The sequence below is a fragment of the Budorcas taxicolor genome, chromosome 12 (genome assembly GCF_023091745.1).
Source record: "Budorcas taxicolor isolate Tak-1 chromosome 12, Takin1.1, whole genome shotgun sequence".
Lineage (NCBI taxonomy): Eukaryota > Metazoa > Chordata > Mammalia > Artiodactyla > Bovidae > Budorcas > Budorcas taxicolor.
In genome coordinates this window covers 21,302,183-21,325,040 of record NC_068921.1, presented here as the reverse complement: position 1 = coordinate 21,325,040, position 22,858 = coordinate 21,302,183, and the positions used below count along the sequence as shown (strand labels likewise).

The following is a 22,858-nucleotide window of genomic DNA, read 5'->3' as shown; positions in this document are numbered from 1 at the left end:
TACGCAGGAAGTGCCACCTCCAGAGATTACACTGTTCCGTGAAGAACTGGGATGAAACCAGGCTCAATTCACTGTCTACATGTCGGCAGTGCTCAAGCTGGGGGACTGGCATTTGATTTCCCCGGGGGGCAGACCAAACCCAACCATAGAATCAGGCTGAAAATGCTGTCTTATAAGTAGATCTAAATAACTAAAACTAAGATGGAAGGAACGAAAGTGAAATTAAAGAGAAATAAGTATCACTTACATAATTTCATGGTTTGGTACCATTTGAGCTAAGCTTGGCCTCTCTAATTTTAAGGTATATTTCACTAGATGCCACTAGAATTCTAAAATCATATCTCTTAACTACTGGGAACAAGTCACTACAGAAGCTAAATCCAGTAGGAATGAGCTTCAGTAGAGAAAGGGAATAAATTCGGCACTAAGCGACTCCAAGAGAATAACTTAGCCCCATCACAGCTCCCACCCAGGGGTGTTATTTCTTCCAAGATCACAAGGTAAAGTTATTTCTAGGTGATAACGTTTTGATGAAGCAAGCATATCACCCACCTGTCTCAGGCCAATTTTCTTACTGTCCCACATTTGCTTGAAGTTCCAGAAAAAAGGCTGGTCGCACTTCTGGCAGGAATCACTGTCCAACCATTCAGGGGTCTTGCCAAACAAAACACACAACAGGTGACAGTGAGAAGAAGTGAGGATCGTGGAAGCATCGACACTGCTGACACTTACGCAGTCAGGGTGTGTCCCTGAGAAACACATGATTTCTCAATCATTTAAAAAATATTTACTGAATGCCTCGTGACATGTCAGGTCCTGGGGATGTAGTGGGGAAGAAAAAGAATTCAACATCATGGAGCTTATAATTTATCAGGGAAGATGAAACATGATAATCATATTAATAGTAGTTAACTTCCCTGGTGGCTCCAACGGTAAAGCGTCTGCCTACAATGCGGGAGACCCAGGTTCAATCCCTGGGTCGGGAGGATCTCCTGGAGAAGGAAATGGCACCCCACTCCAGTACTCTTGCCTGGAAGATCCCATGGACGGAGAAGCCTGGTAGGCTACAGTCCACGGGGTTGCAAAGAGTCGGACTCGACTGAGCAACTTCACTTTCACTTTCATTATTTGAAACAGAAGGATCAAAGGTCAGAGAAAGAAGCACAGAGAGCTATGAGAACAGGATGATCTAGGCTGGGGTTCAGGGCTTATCTCTGACAAATGATAACAAGCTGAGATCTGGGGATGGATGGCAGGAGACCAGGCACATGGGGCTGAGAGAGGGGCAGGATGGCTGGAGCACAGTGTAGGGGTGGGGAGAGAAGGGCTGGGGGTGGGAGAGGGTGTAAAGGGCTGAGGCTGGAGGGGTTGGATGTAGGGGCCACACCACAGACAGCTATGTTGGTTTAGGACTTTATCTCATAGTCTCTGATCCTATGCAATTATCTCATACTCTGATCATATGCAATTATATTCTCTCTGACTGTGTACAATTATATGCATCTGCTTATTACACTGGCATGCAGCTACATGTGCTGGGGGGACAGGACCCAACCACAGTGGGTACTCAGAGAAGCACTAGTCTGCTGTCATGTCGGAGTCAGCAGGGTTAGTCCATTTCCCTACCTTTATTTTTTATTTTAAAAAGAATCCTTATATTCTTTTGTAAAAATTTACTTTATTTTTGGGTGCACTGGGTCTTCATTGCTTTGCACAGGCTTTCTCTAGTTGCAGTAAGCAGGGGCCGCTCTCTTGTTGCTGAGCATGGACTCTAGGGCTTCAGTAGTTGTAACTCACCAGCCCTGCTGCTGCTAAGTCGCTTCAGTCGTGTCTGACTCTGTGCGACCCCAGAGACAGCAGCCCACCAGGCTCCCCTGTCCCTGTGATTCTCCAGGCAAGAACACTGGAGTGGGTTGCCATTTCCTTCTCCAATGCATGAAAATGAAAAGTGAAAGTGAAGTCGCTCAGTTGGGTCCGACCCTCAGTGACCCCATGGACTGCAGCCTTCCAGGCTCCTCCGTCCATGGGGTTTTCCAGGCAAGAGTACTGGAGTGGGGTGCCACTATCTTCTCTGCACCAGCCCTAGAGTGCAGACTCAATAGTTGTGGCACACGGGCTTAGTTGCCCCATGGCATGTGGAATCTTCCAGGACCAGGCATTGAACCTGGGGAAGTTCTCATCTAGCTTTAAGCAGACACAAACCTAAAGCTATATATTTTCTCAGGAGAAAAAAGAAAAGAAAGTAAAAAGGTGACATTTTAAGAAAGTTTATTTATTTTATTAAAACTGAGGGAAAGGGACTTCCCTGGTGGTCCACTAGTTAAGACTCTGAGCTTCCAATGCAGGGGGCCTGAGTCATATCCCTTATAGGGAAGTAAGATCCCACAAGCTGTACAGCATGACCGAAAAAATTAAAAAGGCAGAGTGCAGTGACAAGGGTACAGAAAGAATGATAATACATTAAAAAAAAAAAAAAAAAAAAAACCTGAGGGAAAGAAGTAAGTTTCAACTTGCCTGGTAATTTTCATGCCCTAATTCATGTAAAGACAGATCAATAAAATAATACATAGCTTCTTAGCTGAAGACAACAGTTTAACCCTAAAAGACTTATCTATGTTGTGATTTTTCTGAACAGTTATGATGTAGGAAAATAAGGAAGATTTACAAAACACACACACACACCCATGTTTTACAAGGAAGCATGCAGGTTTAGAATGTGTATAAAATACGTTAGTGGGTGTCTAAGAGGAGGGAGCTGAGAGTAGGGCTCTGAAAAGGCGTGGGGGGGGGGCAGGTGGGAAATCAGCATGTGTAGTATGATTCTCTTTTTTGTCAAAAAAAGAAAAATCTAACGTGTATCTGCAGAAAAAAATGTAAGAAGGGATGTTTGCCAGTATGTGAAGAGTGAAATTTCTGGGTGGTAATATCATGGATGGGCTTCTCTGGTGGCCAAGCTGTAAAGAATCCACTAGATTCTTCAGTCTCTGGGTGGGGAAGATTCCCTGGAGAAGGAAATGGCAACCCACTGCAGTATTCTTGCCCGGGAAATCCCATGGACAGAGGAGCCTGGGCAGGTTACACTCCATGGGGTTGCAATAGCATGGGATATGACTTAGCGACTCAGCAACAACCCTGAGTAACTGACATTTTCTTTGTTAAGGAGCACTGTAATTTTTCTACAAAGAACATGTATTAGGTATACTTAAAAAAATAGTAAAATTGTGAAAAATCAGATTTCGTTAAATGTATAAACACACGTTTAACCTACATCAAGATGTCAAACAGATCTGTGTTCAGCCACTCAAGGCCTTCTCCCGCCTGCCCACCCTCTGGGCTGCCACCACATCCGCTCTGTGTCCATTGCTCTGCACTCGACCACTCTTGTGTTTCATCTTGGTCTGAGTGCGCTCACTCTCCTGCCACAAACCCTTCGCTGGAATGTGAGCTGATGGTGACAAGCCCCAGCTCTGATGCTCTAACCCCTATCAACTGTGGTTGATTTATTTATACCATCTAATCGTTTTCTGAAGCTTTCCCCTCCACGTCTTTTCTTCCAGAAAGGCTACCAGCCCTTCGGGGCAGGGACAGTTTCATTACGTCTCAGGCTTCCCAAGCTGAGCGCCGCATGGCACCTGCCACAGCCGGAAAGCAGCCCCACGGATCCACCTGGGAGGCTGCATGTTTATCATATATGACACTTGCGAAAGATGGATGCAACCCTCGCCACCGCCCAGTTAGAGCTTTAAATCACTCGTGAAGATTTACAAGTACCAAGTGCCCGTATATCTGCATATCAAAAGGCATCACTGTCAAAAGCCGGCATGTCAAGCCAGCTCCAAGAACTGCCCACGGACCAACCGCCTGGTTTCCTTCTCTGGAGAGTGCACTGGTATCCTCCTTGGACTTCTGTCTATCGAGGGTGGAGGCTGTGTGCGCAGCGGCTCCCCTCCCGGGGTCTGGTCAGTCAGGCCTGGGAAGAAGCCTGGACACACCGGCGTGACTGTCCCTCACCCAAAGCAGGCTGCCGTGCACCTGGCCGGCACACACTGTCTTCATGCCAATGGGGCCAAATTGTACTTTCAAAAGCAATATCCCACAATTCCCCACTTCCTGACTGAAAGGATCATTTTAATTAGTTACTAATAGAACTCCTGTGGATTTACGGTTTGAGCAAATCAGCTTTAATCTTCTTAAGCATTTAATTACTGGCATTTGAAAGGCACGGCATTGTGGGTAACGGCAACGACTCTCTTGAAATGAGACTGGGATGAAGCTGTGGAAAGAAGCTGGGAAATGGCCTTTGTCTAATTTTTAAAGTGTTGCTCTTCTAATTCTTGTATCCTGTGAGGACACAGATTAGAATACACATGGTCAAAGGGAAAATTTACCCAGCATTATTCTAGGGAAATGAGAAAATGGTTAACTTCAAAGTACTTGTCAAAGGGGACGTTCAGTAAACAAACCCGCTGTTATGATGCTGAATGATGAAAAACAAGTTCATTGAAAAAAGAATGTTATGGTTGAATTGGCAAAATTTATGTTCTGTAAATTTTATCTCAATAAAAAAATGTGTAAATAGTAAATGAAAAAAAAAGAAAAAAGAATGTTATGACAAAACTTAAATAAATGCTTAAAAATGACAATGTGTGTATTTACATCTGGATAACTGTTTAGAATATGACTCATAAGCACAAAAAAATTATTTCTAATATTTCTATTAATACCAAACTAGGATTCTTCATCAAATACCACTTCTCACACACCAGCCACCATTTCCCCCAATAACATAAAGGGCCAAGCTGTCTGCTTTCATAGTGCACTTTAAACCAAAGGGCTGTAATTACCTGAAAATAGATGTTTCTTCTCCTCTGAACTTGTAAATCGTGCAACTGATCTGAAGTCTGAACAGCTTAGTCTCAGTCTTCTTATGAATCTCCACTGCATGAGTATTATGTGTCGCTTTGTGAGGGGCTTATAAAAGGAAGCTCCTTTCATACTAGAATTGTATTTTATTTTACTATTATTGTTTTTCTGATTTTCTGAAATAACATGTCTTATTTTCATGGTTTTCTCAAAGAAAAAAGTGGGCTTCCCTGGTGGTTCAGTGGGAAAGAATCTGCCTGCCCATGCCGGAGACAGGGGTTCGATCCCCGGTCTGGGAACCTCCCACATGCGGCACAGCAACTCAGCCCCTGTGTGCACCACAACCACGAGCCTGTGCTATAGAGCTCCGGTGCCGCAGCTACTGAAGCCTGAGTGCCCGAAAGCCCGCGCTCCGCAAGAGAAGCCACTGCAATGAGAAGCCCGCGCGCAAGCAGAGAGCAGCCCCAGCTAGACGCATCTAGGGAAAGCTTACACAGCGACGAAGACCCAGCACAACCGAAAAAAAAAAGGTGAGCAGGAGGGGAGGCTGAGGAGGTGCAGAGCCCAGCCCGGTGGCCATGGAAGGGTGGCTCGAGCCTTCTGTGAACCTACCTCCTGCCTCTCCACGTCCATGTTCCAGACCACGATGCCACCGTCACCGCCACAGGAGATGAGCTGCCGCGTGTGCTGGGCATAGGACAGGGCCTGGACTTTGTCACTGCCGAAGAAGTAAGAGTCAGTGACAGTTCCCGAGGGCAGGGAGAGCCCCCAGGGCAGGAAGCCTGGCGGTGAGTCTCGTGCAGGCCCACCCCTGAGTGCCGCCCAAGAGCAGACCTTGGAGGCTGGAATGGAATGGTCCGCATGCTAACGTCGGGAGAGTACTGGAGATCTGCGACATTTAGAATGAGTCAAAGCGCTCGTCCAATAATTAGCGATGCTGAACATCTTTTCATGTGCCTGTTGGCCATCTGTAGGTCTTCTTTGAAGAAATGCCTTCTTAGGTCTTCTGCCATTTTTTTGGATTGGGTTGTTTGTTTTCCGATGTTGCATTGTCTGAGGTGTTTGTATATTTGGGAAATGAAGCCTCTGTTGAGTGCATCTTTTGCAAATATTTTCTCCCATTCTATAGGTTGTGCTTCCATTTTGTTGATGGTTTCCTTTACTGTGCAAAAGCTTGTAAATTTGAGTAGGTCCATTTGCTTATTTTGCTTTCATTTCTTTGGCCTTGGGACACTGACTAAGAAAATATTGCTTATATTGATTATGGGATTAGCAGACACACACCACTACATATAAACAAACAACAAAGATTTACTGTATAGCACATGGAATATATATATATATGTGTGTGCTTCCCTAGTGATTCAGTCAAAGAAGGCAGTGGCACCCCACTCCAGTGTTCTTGCCTGGAGAGTCCCGTGGGCGGAAGAGCCTGGTAGGCTGCAGTCCTTGGGGTCGCTAAGAGTCAGACACGACTGAGCAACTTCACTTTCACTTTTCACTTCCATGTACTGGAGAAGGAAATGGCAACCCACTCCAGTGTTCTTGCCTGGAGAATCCCAGGGATGGGGGCGCCTGGTGGGCTGCCATCTATGGGGTCGCACAGAGTTGGACATGACTGAAGCGACTTAGCAGCAGCAGCAGCAGTGGTTCAGTGGTAAAGAACCTGCTGGCCAACACAGGAGATGCTGCTTTGATCCCTGGGTTGGGAAGATCCTCTGGAGAAGGAAAAGGCAACCCACTCTAGTGTTCTTGCCAGGGAAATCTTGTGGGCAGAGGAGCCTGGTGGGCTACAGTCCATGGGGTTGCAAAAGAGTGGAACACAACTTATCGACTAAACAACAACAAATATACGTATGTATAACTGGATCACTTTGCTGTATATCTAAAACTAACACAACATGGTAAATCAACCATAGTTCAAATTTTTAAAATGCTCATGTGAGATGCTAAGGCCCCAAGAAGAGGCGGTCTCTGTCAATTACCAACACTTAAGGAAAAAAGCTGTTGAACTGCTTATAATCTTACTGGTTCCTTAATTGATCAATTAATTAAAATCTGTGCCATCTGTTCATGTTACATTTGTAAGGTCATCGGGCACCTAATGGAGTCAGGTAACCTGTGCTTCCTGGGATGCGAGGTGCCAGCACGGCTCCAGGGTGAATCCACAGCAGCAACAGACTTGAGTTCACTGAGTGTCTCTCTCTAGTTCTCACGCCCTCTTTCTTCAGGTTGTGTCTTATTTTTCTTTCTGGTTGGTACATGGCTGACAAGTTATACCCTCTTGGTAGGGAATCCAGTTTAAGGGTTTGACAATTTAGTGACCACCACCAAAAGATGACAGAGATCTACTCCATCTTGGGAAAGAATGGGGAGTCTGGTTTCTTGGCTGTTTTTGTTTGAATGTTCTTCTGTTTTGAGCTCTAATTAATTGAGAATTCTGTGCTCACTGGGAAGGAGAATAACTGTGAAATCTGGATTGGTGATTGTGTGTGTGTGTGTGTTTGTGTTTACTTTTTTGACTTGTGCCTCCAGTTGTAGGACTGAAGCTGTTAAGCTCTGTGTGTCTGTGTCTGAAATTCAGGGGGTGTTTACCTCTTGTGTATGGAATGCTTTCCTATTTCTGAAGGTGTCAATAAATTAGATTATGGTACCTGTTAATTATAAGCACTTGCTTATAAAGATAAGCAAATGTTTACATAAATTGAATATTCCTGAACTTCACAGAAAATAAGGAAATTAAACCTCTAAAGCTTTAAGTTTACTAGGCTTAAAAATAAAAATTATTTTATAGAAGATACTAACTCAGTGATATTTTAAGACTCCCAAGTTCACAAAACTAACGTTAAATCTTTGGCAAATGACTAGAGTGATGAGTTTCAAAACACAGCCAGGTCTTTTTCTGGCTTTATTAATGTTAAATATAATGCAAATGTACCTTTTGCTTTACTTGGATTGATTTCTTCTTAATTTATATAGGATTAATGGTCAAATAAGCTAATATTATGCCTATATAATATTTAAGATTATGAAAAACAAGCGTGTTCAATTAAATAATTTTTCTCATAAACTTTAGATAACAGTTATGTTTTGTAGCATACCAACTTAAAGATAATTCCCCAAGATCTTTGGGTAATTTACAATGGAATCATAGTAAGTTGAGCTAATTGATGTCACTAGACACCTATAGTGGAGAATTTCTTTCTTTTTTAAAAAAAATCAATCTATTTATTTTTGGCTGCATCAGGCCTTAGGGCATTCAGAATCTTTCCTTGCAGCATTCAGACTTCTCTCCAGTTGTGGCTTGAGGGCTCAGTAGACCCTTGGCATGTGGGATCTTAGTTCCCTGACCAGGGCTTGAATGCGTGTCCACTGCTTTAGAAGGTGGATTCTTAACCACTGAACCACCAGGGAAGTCTTGATCATTTCTAAATAAGTTACTGAAATTTCGACTGTACAGCATAATATTTAAGATTATACATGTTTGCTTATTTTTATGTGCTATAGAGAGACTGTAACTTAGGCACGTGTCTGCTCAGTCATGTCCAACTCTTTTTGACCCCATGGACTGTTGCCCTGCCAGGCTTCTCTGTCCATGGAATTTTCCAGGCAAGAATACTGGAGCAGGTTGCCATTTCCTACTTCGCAACCCAGGGATAGAATCCCTATCTCCTGCATATTTTGCATTGGCAGGGGGATTCTTTACCACTGCGCCACCTGGGAAGCCCAGCATAACTTAGATGAGTCATGTCAAATGAACATGTTCCTTTCTTTTACCACTTTAGAGGGATGTAAAAGTGACGTACATTGCAGTAGAAGCTGACGTCACGTTTCGTGAGCTGTGCTAAGATGCTCCCTATGACGGAAAGTTCTCAATTATCCATATCCTCTGTCCTCCCAGTCTTCTCTACAAAATAAGCTAGCTACTTTGGTTAATACTAGAATTAAAATGAGTGACTGAGATGGTGCCAGGTGCAATGATGAGAAGGAAATACAACCGTGTCTGTGTTTTTGTTTTGGGGAGGGAAAAAAACGAAAGAGTAGTTTTAAAGCAGTGGTTCTCAAACTTTTTAGTCTCAGGACCCCTTTACATTCTCAAGTATTATTTGAGGACACCAAAGAGCTTTAGTTTAAGTGAGTGGTAACTATCAATATAAGTGGCCTTAGTCTCAGGACCCCTTTACATTCTCAAGTATTATTTGAGGACACCAAAGAGCTTTAGTTTAAGTGAGTGGTAACTATCAATATAACTGGCCACCTGATGTGAAGAGCCAACTCATTAGAAAAGACCCTGATGCTGGGAAAGACTGAAGGCAGAAGGAGAAGAGGGTGACAGAGGGTGGGATGGGTGGATGGCATCACTGATTCAGTGGACATCAGCTTGGGCAAACTCTGGGAGACAGTGAGGGACAAGGAAGCCTGGCACGCTGCAGTCTGTGGAGTCTCAAAGAGTTGGACACGACTTGGCAACCGAACAACAACTATCAATATACTTGAAATCAATCTGAGAAATTTTTAAACTATTGATCCATCTGAAAACAGCAATGATGAATCCATTCCCTTTTAACCAAATAACATATGTTTTGGGAAAAATGTATTTTCCAAAACAAAATATTTTGAAGGCAAAATGGCATTGTTTAATATCTATGCAAGTCTTTCTAATGTCTGGCTTAGTAGGAGAGAGCCAGACACTCATCTCTTTCTGTGGGCATTATGATGTTACTCATGTAGCCTCTGGAAAACTCCATTTTATACTTTTGAGAGAGCTTGAATGAAAAAGGCAATTTTAAAGTAAAATATAAATTTGTTCCAGAATATAAAAGAGAAAAATAAAGGACAAAACATGGAAAGTGAATTTTGCTTGCTTTGGTTTATAATACTTGGGAGTCTTAAAAAAAAAAAAGCTGCAAAATACATTAAAATCTTGGTATAGTTCCCTTGGTTTTGATGGCTTGCTTCCTTAGTTTGCTGATTAATGCCTTGGATACAATGCAAAAGGATATTCCTTACCTTCTATGGAATCTGCCTAGCTAGCAGAGATTTTGTCTCACCAAAATCCTTTTCAGAGCTTCATGCTGATTTGAAAAGTTCTTGATTATTTAAGGAATGAAAAGAAGAACAAGGGCCCTCATTTGTAAAAAGAGCTACATTCTTTAGGACTGTATTGCTTTCTGTATTTATTTCCCAAGTCTTCTTGTTACTCTGATTATATAGATAGCCAAGTATTGTTGTTTAGGCACCTGTGCTATCTTACGTATCTAAAGATAAGTATCCTCTGACAATAATTTTGGTTTTGCCTTCCCAGGTTGAGCCCTATATTTTTTGGGAAAAAATTGTTTAGGATATTTTTTTACACCTAAAACTATCTTTGAGATTTCCTAGAGGGGTTCTGGAAAATTACGGATCTGTTTCCTCTGCCTCATAAAAATAGAGATGGTATTAAAAAAAAAATCACATTTGTTTACTGTGTTACTATTTAAAGAGTTGCATAGGAAGAGTTGTCAGATCAGAGAAGATGCTTAGTCTTCCCTAGGTTAAGTCAGTATGGCTAAAAGATTATTAATATATTTCTGAGATTGTATATTACATGCCAAGACCCTAGAGCTTTATACAATGCTTCCACTGTCCATAAGATGCTTTTACCTTCAGGGAAAACACTGATCAATTGCTCAGGAAATAGTTATGTAGGGAATATCAATAGAGAATTTCACTCTTCTCAATTCTGATATCATTTATTTCAGTAAAAAATTATCCATTACGTTTCTATAATCTACAGGTAAATTTGTATTATTCTGATGCTTGCCTGAAGGCTTCGTCACAAGCTACAGGCCACAAGGGACAATCTCAGAGTTTCGTGGAAAACGATTCTATGCACCAGGTACTTTTAAATACTAGCATTTTAAAGATTCTTAGGCAAAGAATACTAGACTGACATAACTTAGATAGTCTGTAAACTGGGATAGTGGACTGAGTCAGGATTTCCTTGGATTTCAGGACATTTTTTAGTCTGGAAGTAGATGGCTTTACAGATGCACTGGGATAGTGGATTGAGTCAGGATTTCCTTGGATTTCAGTACTCTTTTTAGTCTGGATGTAGACGGATTTACAAATGCAGACTGCTAAACCAACACCCAGCAGAACAAGAATTAACAACACAGGACCAAATGAACTGAAGAGGGAAATTTTACTGGCGTTACTTGTCTAGAATACTGTTGCTGTTGTTTTAACATTCTACTTTTTTGATCTATGAGGATGCCTTTTCTCTTACTTTTTAGGCTGTCTCAAACCTACAATTTAGTAAAGTCTGCTTTGGTAAGCTAAATCTAAAAATTTAAGAATAATATCCAATTCTCAGAAACCCCCCAGAATTCAGAAACCGTTACTGAATCACCTTGATTTTCGTGGCAATATAGTTATTTCACAGTTTAATTAGAATCTATCCACAGGATATCATTGGGCAACCAAGCCCTTACCTACAGTGTCATATGAGAGAATGGTGTGCACTGAATCAGTTATGAGTAGCCTCTTTAGCAACTAAGGGAGCCAGTGCCTTGGGAAGTGGTCCTGCTTCCTGAAAGGAAAACTGGTCCTGTACCTGGTTTGCAGGGTCCTAGTATTACAGGTGTTAAGAAAGCTACCAGGCCAGGAAACTAGCAAATGTTGAAAATCTCAAAGAATTCAACCAAAGTTATAAGTATTATAGGTGAAAACTGGTGATTTTCTTGGGCTTGTTTTCCTGCTGCTAAGTCACTTCAGTCGGGTCCGACTCTGTGAGACCCCATAGACGGCAGCCCACCTAGCCGTGGAATAGCAGATAACAGAGGCTCTGAAAAGCCCAATCCAAGATTCCTTATAAAAACTTTTGTAAATTTCATGGGCTTAATAGTTGCTTAATAACATACAGCTCCATATTTGCAAAGCCAACTAAGATGGCCTATAGGTTAATTAATACTGCACCAATGTAAACGGTGAGGTCAAACTTTGTGAGGCCAGCTGTTTTTCTGTGACCAGGAATAATCTTATGATTATAGGTGAGAAGAGGGGAGGATCTCTCAGATCAAGAACTTGGAAATGAGTAAAAAGAGATTATTTGGTATCTTTTTCAATGGAATATCAGGTGTAATGTGATACATCCTTCTGTGTTTTCTGCCTCTGTGGGAGTCAGAGTTATTATCTTTAACTGTGCTGTTTTATAACTCTGTAAACTGTAGGAAATTGACAGTATTGCAAATGAATCTTATCCAGTGAAGATGCAATGAATCCCCATGCCCGGCTCTTCCCATGGAAGAAGTCAGCTGTGAAAATACAAATGCATTTCAGCACTCTCCATTGCCTCTTCATGTTTCTACTCTGAATTTCCGTTTGAACCGGCTGTAACATCTTACTAGTTCCTTTACTAATTAATAACTAATATAGAATCTTTCACTAAAAAACAAAGTCAATTTTCTATCTCTCCTGGTTGTGATTAATGCTTCATACATTTCAGGGTATGGACTGATGCCACTGTGACATTCAGGGGCAAGAAGGAAAATCCATCTAGTTGAACAGACTCATAACCACCCAGTGATCTGAACTACAATTCATTTGTTAAGGCACCTTGATACATATCAATGATCTTGCAAAACCAAATAAGCTACAGAAGGAACTGCTTTGCCACTCATAGCTGGCAGCAACATTCAGCAAGAGATACATAATTTATGGGACTCCAGTCCTGTTAATATTCCAACACAGAAGAACACAATGATGAATGCTGGATCCCAAGCCTTGTAATAAAGCTGCTCCAGGGCTTCTTGATTTAAGGATTCAAAATACAACCACCTTGCAGTTAAAAACAAGATAAGGAAACATTCCCAGGTTTACAGATCCAGGGTGATAAAACAGTGAAAGATACCTTCCTCTTGCACTCATGTTTCATCTGGCATCATGGTAGCATTTATACTAGAAAGCATCTTAAAACTGGTTATTATTTAATCAATGAGCATTCCGTGGACTGCACTGCAAATGCTCTTATGAGCGTATAAAGACCCCACTTTGTTAAAAAAAAAAAAAAAAAGAATTACAAGATAATGACAGCAGAGCATTAAACCAAGGGTGGGGCCGCTTTAATCATGAGGCCTTGTGCGCCTGCCTAGGTCACATGCCCATGAAGCTGGTCCTGTGTCCAATGCTTCTTAAGAGAAAAGGTTAGCGAAGCCTTCTCTTCTCTCTACAGGAGCAGATTTTCAGACACAGGCTAACATATACCTAAATGTCAGCTTAGGTCCTCTTCCATCCCGGAAGAGTAGGGGATGGTGCTTAACTGAATAGCAAACAAATGAAACTGTCCAAAGAATGGAAAGTCTCAGCCCACTTGGTGAAATCAAGCTATGGTCTAATCAGCTATGCACCTACTTCCAGCAATCTCAGGCTCTTAGGTTGGAAACTCCCACCTTCACGAGTTTCCCAAACCTCCAAGGACCAGAGGGGTGGCTTCCCCGGTGGCTCAGTCAGTAAAGAACCTGCTCGCCAAGGCAGGACTCTCGGGATCGGGATCCCGGGGTTGTGAAGATCCCATGGAGAAGGGCATGGCTACCCGCTCCAGTATTCTTGCCTGGAGAATTCCATGCACAGAGGAGCCTGGAGGGCTACATGCAGTCCATGGGGTCGCAAAGAGTCGGACATGACTGAGCGACTAAACCACCTAAAGCACAATTGCCACCAGGGAGCAGGGGAGGTCGGGGAGCAAGTCACCCTTGAGAGGCCTCCAGGATACCTGAAAACACTGTCCTGAGTTCCTGCAGTTCTGTCTGGGTAACACCTCCTGATCCTAAGAACGCTGAGGATCTACTCATCTCCTGAGACTCAGATCAAGAGGCTACCTACTTTCTGGTGCAGCAGCAAACTGTCCACCTTTCCCTTGTTTTCATACATCCAGCACAGCTCAAGAGAGGCAGGGAATGTTTTTCTTAGTCACCTTTGGGTCCTAAGAGCCCAATTCAAAGTCTGGTCTGTACACAGAGCTAAGTGAACATCGGCTGACCGTATCAGGCGAAGAGGGAGTAGGTGCACGTGGCAATATTTCCACTGGAAATGCAACAACTGGGGGGCTTCCTTCATAGCTCAGTTGGTACAGAATCTGCCTGCAATGCAGGAGACCCGGGTTTGATTCCTGGGTCGGAAAGATCCCCTGGAGGAGGAAATGGCAATCTACTCCAGCATTCTTGCCTGGAGAATCCCATGGACAGAGGAGCCTGGCTGGCTACAGTCCATGGGGTCGCAAGAGTTGGACAAGACTTAGCGACTAAACCACCACTACCACAATCAGAGAGAAACAGTCATCTTATCTGGAAGCTTGATTTATGGATTATCACCATTTTTCTTAACGAGAATGCTGTTAACGAGAGTCACTAATATCCCCTTAATCTTGTGCTGATTATTTTACACGCATTATCTTATTTATGGTTTTTGACAACTTTTGAGGGCTTTTTGTTCATATTACACTTATGTTAGAGATGAGGAAACTGAGGGTCAGAGAGATGAGGTGCCTTGTCGAAGCCTACGGAGCCTGCAGCTGAAGAGCTGTCTCATACCCAGCCTGGCCTGCTCTGAGGTCGTTCTCAGTCACCACCCTATACAGAGGAGAGAACTCTACCCTCTGTGAGAACGTTTTTTTTTTTTCCTATGAGAACACTAGTTGTTAATACTTTGATCTATTATGTGTTTAGCTAAATAGTTAAAAATAGAAAAGACATCTCTTTCCGTTGCCCCTAATAACTCTCCACGGTGACAGTGAGAAGCACTTCTAAATCTCAGATGGGCATGGAGAGAAAGCTTTCATACGTATTCATCCTTGATCTCCTCCCCCAAACCCAGAAGCAGCTGAAGGCGAGAATGTTACTTCCTTTCATGACTTCAATACAAGAGAAAAGCACAAATCCTCCCAGTGCACATTTATTGATGAATTGCCTATTGCTTTACCAAAAGAATTTGAGAAGGCTGATAACAAAATTCTTCCTCGTGGTAAGAGTAGGAAAAGAGAAACCCTGAGCTGGGATTGTGGAAAGAGGACGCAAAGACACAGGCCGTGTGTGCCACGGGTCGTGGCTATGACAGAGCCTCAGGCAGCCTGTGTATCCCAGTCTTGGTGGGGAAATCCACCACAAGGGACCACGCAGACCTTTGCCTCTGCTTCATTTTTAACTTTATTAACCCTGGTGACTCAGCTGGTAAAAGGACCTGCCTGCCAACACAGGAGACATAAGAGACGCAGGTTCGATCCGTGGCTTGGGACGATCCCCTGGAGAAGGAAATGGCAACCCACTCCAGTATTCTTGCCTGGAGAATCCCAAGGATAGAGGAGCCTGGCGGGCTACAGTCCATGGGGTTGCAAAGAGTCGGACATGACAGAGCACACATACACACTTTTTAAAAGCTGCTTAACACAGAGTCTAGCCCCTAGTGTTGGCTCACTGTTATGAAGGAACTTTATTAAATTTATTTCTTGGCCTCAAAGCATGTGGGATCTTAGTTCCCTGACCACAGACTGAACCCAGGCCCCTTGCATTGGAAGCATGGAGTCTTAATTACTGGGCCGCCAGGCAAGTTCCTTACATGTGCTTCAAATCAAGTTACCACTCAATTAAATTGCTAGCAAGTCTCAGAGACCTAGGAAAACACTATTAGAAAGAAAAAATGTGACCATAAAGCTCGTCATGAAATGATAGCTACTATGGAAGAATATAAAAAGTCCAAGTCTCCTGATCAGATTTGATAAAGTGGGCCTGGGACAATACATGTCCAGGTTTATGCTTTGATCACATCCATCTAACTGGTAACTGATTCTCAAAAAAATGTAACTGGTCCCTGAAAGTGGAAAACCTCGTCTCTGCCTCCTTTCCACAGAGCTTGCACATAGTTCATGTTTCACTTGCTCCAGGAAGTACAAGTACCAAAATGCTTCAAATGCAGATAATACTGTGCTGGAGAAGTATACTTTCTTAGCTTTTTTCCCTTGGACTTGGAGACATTTTCACTGTCATCAATCACTTACTTGTGCTAAAGCTCTCTCTGCTTCGATGGGATTTTTTTACACATCAAATCAAACTGGCTACATAAATGTCACGTTTCCCCACGGAAGGATGGTGTGAAAGCTCAGAACTCGGGACGGAAGCCACAGGGAGCTGTCCCTCCGCACCACGGCTGGACATTTCTAGAAGAGGGGAAGGGAGTCTCCCCACCACAAGGGGCAGGGGGCCTCAGGTTCCGTCTGCTCTCCCCAGTGCCCGAACTCAAGGATTTGGTCCATGAACGGGAACTCGGGCCGCCAACGGTCACCCTGAGGGAAGGTAGGGAAATGAGGAATTGTAGGAGAGCAAGGGGCAGCCTCAGACCTAAGCAGAAAGTCTTTGCCTTCTGAAGTAGAAGGGTGACAGAGAACACCGTGGGCCAAGATGAGGACCGTATGTTATTCAATGTTCACTGCCCCCCCCCCCCGCCCCCAGGGCCTAGCACAGACTACAAAGGAGGTTCCAGAAGCCTTCTCCACTGGACTGATCTGGGAGTCCTAAGCTACCAGCTTTGGGGTCTTTGAGGATGGAAGTCTATTCGTGCATGTGTGGTAAGCCACCTCAGTCGTGTCCGACCCTTTGTGACCCCGTGGACTGCAGCCCGCCAGGTTCCTCTGTCCGTGGGATTCTCCAGGCAAGAATGCTGGAGTGGGTTGCCATGCCCTCCTCCAGGGGATCTTCCCGACCCAGGGATCAAATCTGTCTCATGTCTCCTGCATTGGCAGATGGGTTCTTTACCATTAGCACCACCTGGGAAGCCCACAAGCTCAATATTCTCATTTAAAAAAAAAAGGTATCTGACCTCCCTCTTTCACAGGCTTATTATAAGATTAAACTGAGGTGTCTGTGTGTTTTGAAAACTCCTTGACGAAATATTGGGTGCTACTCGAACACAAGAATCACTGAACATGAATCCAGTGGTCAATTTTCAGGGCAAAGGAATGGATGCTGTGAACGTGGGCCTTATCCTTCCTGCCGCACGTCCTGGCCCCTTCTCTGTGAACCCCATCCCCCTCCTGTCAGTGGTTCCAGTGCTCCCCTCCCCACCGGCTCAGGTGTCAGACCTGCTCTCACAGAGTGAAGTCAGTGACACTGACGAAGCTCATCTCGCCTGCTTTGGTGACAACAGGGTAACCCCTCTGAGGTGACCGGTGACAAGGAGCCCCTCACACACTTCACCTTATTACTAAATTTAAATTAAATAAACACCAGGTCAAGGCCTTCCCTTTCCTGTTCAAGGCACTTCTGCCTGGCAGCTCTGAATCTCACCAGCCTGCCCGCCCCACCAAGGTGTGATATCCTATCAGGGTGGACTCCAGGATGGACGTCAGGGTGGACTCCAAGGATAGTCGGCTTCATTTGCTCAAAGTCCAAGCCAGCATGTCTTAGAAACTGGAAGACCTATTCATTTAGGTTTCATTCTTCCGGGACTGAGAGACTCTATCTCCACTTGATAGCCTTTTCCTTTCTTACCCAACTGGAAGGTTTCCCAGCACGTGTTGCCTGGGGACATGCCACACCCAGAAGTGCTGGTGGTGAGAACTGACCCTCGCCCTGCCAGCAGTCTTTATGAACCACTGCGTAAAAATAAAGCTAGTTATGAGCTAATCTGAATGAGTCCAACAAGCATCACTGACCTTCATTCTAAGCCTGTATTTCATTTCTCTGAAGGAGCCCAAGTTGCAGGAATTTCTTGGCAGATTAAATAATAACCGTGTGTTGTGAGACAAGGCTTCCCAGGTGGCACAGAGGTAAAGGGCCTGCCTGACAATGCAGGAGACACAGGAGACTCGGGGTCAGTCCCTGGGTGGGGAAGATGCCCTCGAGAAGGGAATGGCAACCCATTCCAGTATTCTTCCGTGGGCGTCTCAGAGAGTCCACTGCGACTAAACCCACTGTGAGGCAGGGCTGTATTTGGCTCTTCTTTTTCTTCGCTTACATGGATGATGTCAGTTTCTTCTATGTGACCTCTATATGTGTCCCTTTGTCATGGAGAGAAACAGAAGGGAACAGTTCCTTTAACGACCTGATACTGAGGTCCCAGGGGCTCAACAAGCCAGGTGTAGCCCCAGACAACTGATCTGTTCTCTCATGTGGGAGAGGAGGGCTTAATAGCTACGTCTCTAAAACTGAACTCTAACACAAAAAGATAATGGTCTGTGCGTAGGCCCTCTAAAATTGAACTGTGTCTGTGTGTGCCCATTCGTGTCTGACTCTTTGTGATCCCATGGACTGTAGCCTGCCAGGCTCCTCGGTCCATGGGATTCTCCAGGCAGGAATACTGGTGTGGGTTGCCATTTCCTACCCCAGGGGATCTTCCAGGCTTAGGGATCAAACCTGTGGCTCCTGGCACTGGTAGGTGGATTCTTTACCACTGGACAACATGGGAAGCCCCAAATCGAATTAGCTCATATTTAATAACTCCAAACCATAAATTTAACTACTTAGGAGAAGTTTGTTTGCTTTTAAGAGTTGTTGTTTTTTTTTTTTTTTTTTTGATGGGGAGCATTTTTTAAGTCCTTACTGAATTTGTTACAATACTGCTTCTGTTTTAATGCTTTGGCTTTTTGGCCATGAGGCATGCGGTATCTCATCCCCTTAACCAGGGATAGAACCTGCAGCCCTGGCGTTGGAAGGTGAAGTCTTAACCACTGGACTGCCACAGGAGAAGTTTTTTAAGCTAGTGTTTCCAGACAGATCTGTAGGCAGAGCTAATGCTGCTTAAAATCAGCCAGCTCAGGGAAGTTGATATTAGAGTCATCTTTAATATGTCTGGAAACTTTAAAAGTTAAAAACAATTCGGATTAGCTTTAGAGTTCTAAAGCAGATAGAAGATTCTTTCCAGCCACAGGATCAGACTTGGCCTCCAGGCACTGTGGGCGGCACAAGCAGGATGAATCAGTGAGGTCCAAGGGTCCGCAAGAGAGTTGCGCAGGAAGCTTGTGATGACACGACGCCCTTAGCTCCAGACCAGTGAGGATCTCAGAGGACGGGGCCGAGGCTTCTACTTCGAAGTGTCCTCAGTGATTCCTTGTGCAGGCGAAGTGTGAGAACTGCTCCCAGGAACAGCACTAAGCTTTTCTCTGCTGTTCCCCTCGGCCTCCTGAAATCCACCCCTTAAGGAAGAACAGTCTGATATGAATTAAGGCGAGTTCTCAGTAACTGTCTGGGGAAGGACAGAATGTACTAGGTGAGGATATTATCGCTCCCTTTCTCCTTCAGTTGCCAGTAATCTTGCAGCCACATTTGAACTCAATTACAGAAATTCTGTAGGACTTCGTGGCTTGCGTTTTGAAGCTCTTTTTTTGCCCTTCCTCTCAAACATTTACTCTTATGGTCTTCTCTCTGGTTCTCCTTTTTACCTTTTACTTCTTTGCTGGCATTATTTTTTTTTTATGGCTTTTTGGTAAGCACTCTCAAATCCTCTGTGAACTAAAACAGGGTATAAATAAATAAACATATTTCCGTACAGATATAAATCAAAGTGGCCATTTGCGTCCCTGCCATGTTATTCCCACGCTCGGCTCTGGGCACGGAGACTGGCTTGCATGCCTCTGTTCTAGCTTTCAGCCCGGAGTCTTCCCAAAGTTCTTTGTAAAAACATGCAGCAGGGAATCCCCTGGCGGTGGTTCAGTGGTTGGGACTACGAGCTTTCACTGCTGAGGGTGCACGTTCCATCCCTGGTTGGGGAACTCAGATCCTGTGAGCCGAGAAGCACAGCCAGAAACAAAAGCATAAAATAAGATGAAAAAGCACCAGCAGCCTTACTTGTGTCCTTGGAGCTCAATGGCTGTTCCTTTTCTCCCACCGATGTCCCACATGATGACGGAGTGATCGGAGCTCCCCGAGAACAACACCCGCTGGACAGGGTCCCAGCAGAGAGCAGTCACCCCACCTGAGAGGACAGAGAGCTGGCCATTAGTCACAAAGTGACAACGCTATTCACGGATGAGTCGTGAGAGCGAGGGAGTTCAGATCTAGGGCAGTTCCTGGCACGTAAAACACTTTTGTTGAAAAGAACAAGTCCCCAATGAGAGAGAGAAAAAAAAAATTGGTCCCAAGAATAAAAGTCCCATGCTTTGTGCATTTTTCCCCCCAAACTTAATGTTCCATAAAATCAAACACTGTAAAGACTAAAGGGAAATGAAAAAGGCAATTAATTGACCTTAAAAAAAAAAGACATGGTTCTAAGCATGGAAAATATTGCACTGTCCGGAAATATTAACCAAATTTTTTCAAGCTGCTGTTGTCTACCCCTCACCCCGCCAACAGGAGATGAGAAGTAAATGGGGTTTTAAAAAATTCAATTAGATTTTTCATTCTTTAATTTAAAAATGCAATGATTTTTTTCTTTTCCTTTTTAAATTAATTTTTATTGGAGTATGGTTCATTACCATGATATTTTTGTTTTAAAATTCTTGAATATAGATGTTGCTAGACAGAATTTAAAATGTATTTTCTCTCCTGGGGAATTAAAAATTATAGGTTCTGGGAAGATTACTTACATCTTCAAGTGACAGTTTCCTCCTCTGTAAACTGGGGACGATGGTAATACAATGACCACCACTAATACTGATGCTAATATCCGCTTAACCACTACCTGCTGCACACGGGTGCAGAGAGGGTGACTGGGCCAGTCACACAGGGCTGCTCCGCACACTGTAGCACAGATGGCTATCTATTAGCATCGCTCCAGGGGTGTGGCTATAAAATATTACAACAGATCTTTTCCCCCGGCAGTTCCCATCATAAATCAAACTCCTTGCGTACTAAGAACAATAGCAACTTCTTCTGGATAAGGTGAGCACATAGCTTATGAATACTTCAGAAATATGAGACTCATTTTTTAAACTCATTTTTATTGAAAAACATTATATTCTCAAAAGAACATACAATTGCTTCTTATTTATTGGAATCTGACATTTTCTTTAGATCATCAATCTGTTCTAATGAAGTACTGCACTCTAAAAGCTTTTAGGAAAGTTTCTCTCATGTAATGTCTCAGGAGATATTTTTCCAAGATCGAAAGGAAAAAAAAGAAAAAACAAAGAAGAAAACCCACTGTCTAGATTATGCTTAATAGCTTCTTCCGGTACCTGCACAACAAGCCGCTTGTATGTATTCTTGTCCCTGTAAGAACACACACCACTCCCAGCAGCACACCTGTGCTGACCACCCTCTGTATCTCCCATCACCTCTCCCCCCCCCCCCCGCCCCCCTCCACAATAAGCACAGAGCCAGCAGCAGGCAGGCTCTGGTGGTATCTGTTGAAAAGACGAAGGAGCGGATGAATGAAGACACAAACATCTTTTTTCGGCATTTCCCTGGTGTCCAGTGGTTAAGACTGAGCTTCCCACATGGGTTGATTCCTGCTTGGGGGAACTAAGATCCCACATGCCGCACAGCGTGGGTAAAAAAAGAAAAAGAAATCTTTTTTTTTTTTTTGTATCCACAAATCTTGTTATTTGGAACTCCTCAGCTGTGCTACTTAAGCCTTTGAAAGCTGAATATTTTCTCCTGTATAACTCGCCTTCTCTCTTTATCGAATGCCATATACCCTCCTTTTTAACCTTCCTTCAGTATCTGAGAATGTAATACTTCAGGATATGGATTCCATGGTCCAAAATGTTTATTCCCACACAACTGTACTCAAGTGACTCACTTTGTCATGATATCCATGGCAGAGTCAGCTAACAGTCTACTGAAATCCACGTCCCCCCTTCTGTACATACAGCTTTCCCTGGAAATCTGGGGTCCTGCAGGGACCCAGGTACTAGCCCCTCTTGCATCTAGGGGACCAGTGAGTGACCAGTTCTCAGCAAGGGAGCCCAGAGAGTATGTGGAAGTCATATGCACCCATTCCGGGCCTGGGCGGTTTAGATGGCCCTTTTCCTCCTTCTCTTTAAACTTCTCCGGGAGCACTCCAAGACCCCAGGGCACACAGAAATTCTGGAAGGAGCCTGGGACCCTGAATCACCACACAGAAAAGAACAGGAACGCTTGCACTGGACTGTCGCGAGTGGGAAATCTACCTGGCTTACTTAACTTTAATTAAAGGCGTCATTGGCCGGGCTGTGTGTGTTCTGTCCAAATAAACGTGGAAATACTTAAATAGGGCTTTCTACGTGCCAAGTGATAGACAGCATTAGCTCCCCCTACCCAGTAAACCCCAACACCGCCCAGCACCGCGCTATGAGAAGCAGGCCCTCGGGCCTTCTTTGCTGGTGACTGTGGGACAAGGATGGTTGATGGTGAAGACACTGAAGTTTGTTTCCAGTATCAGAAGTGCCAAGGCTCCGGAATCAGATTCTAGATTCAAATAACAGCACCTCGGGGATGTTGTTTTAATACTCTGAGCCTCAGAAGCTTCATCCATAAAAGAGGGATGGTAATACTTTTGTTAAGATTCAGTGAGTTGCTGGTTCAAGATGGCGGAGTAGAGGCACACGTGCTCATCTGCTCCTTCAAGAGCCGAGTGAACATACAGAAGCACCTAGCATGAACAGTAGCCAGGACACGGGAAACGCTCAGTCAGCACGTGCTGTGACGGCAGTGCAGGAGGCCTCATCTGGGCCATCTCTGTGACGGCGTCCTTCGTTGAGTCAGCCCGAAGCGGGGATCACCACGTCCCCATGCTATCTCAGCAGCCATCATGAGATCAACTACATTTCAGAAATAAGACCAGTCTCTGGTATTCCCACATTACATCAGGCTGTAAGGAGTGAGAGCGGGGGGAGGGGAGTTCTTGATAATGGAGGCAGGAAGAGAGATAACCAGGTTAAAGCAAGTTACACCATGTTCATCAGGCCCTCCCAGGGCTCAGAGTGTTATACCATAGGCTTTAACATGAGTGGGAAAGAAGGAAGGAAAAGCTGCAAGACAGGAAACAGGATGCAACTGGGGAGATAAAATTAAAAAATCACTTTGTGCTCTATCCCATCTCTATGTAA

General features: G+C 44.0%; 1 protein-coding gene across 2 annotated transcripts in view; it reads right to left on the bottom strand.

Moving 5' to 3' along the window:
* The window catches only part of WDFY2 (WD repeat and FYVE domain containing 2), a 178,555-nt gene that overhangs the window by 4,889 nt on the left and 150,808 nt on the right, over positions 1 to 22,858 (bottom strand). For both annotated transcript variants that reach the window (XM_052650136.1, XM_052650138.1), the window contains exons 7-9: positions 19,677 to 19,803; positions 5,476 to 5,581; positions 553 to 654 (exon numbers count right to left, since the gene is read on the bottom strand). In XM_052650136.1, the coding sequence (XP_052506096.1) occupies positions 553 to 654; positions 5,476 to 5,581; positions 19,677 to 19,803 (335 nt within the window). The remainder of the gene's footprint in view (positions 1 to 552; positions 655 to 5,475; positions 5,582 to 19,676; positions 19,804 to 22,858) is intronic.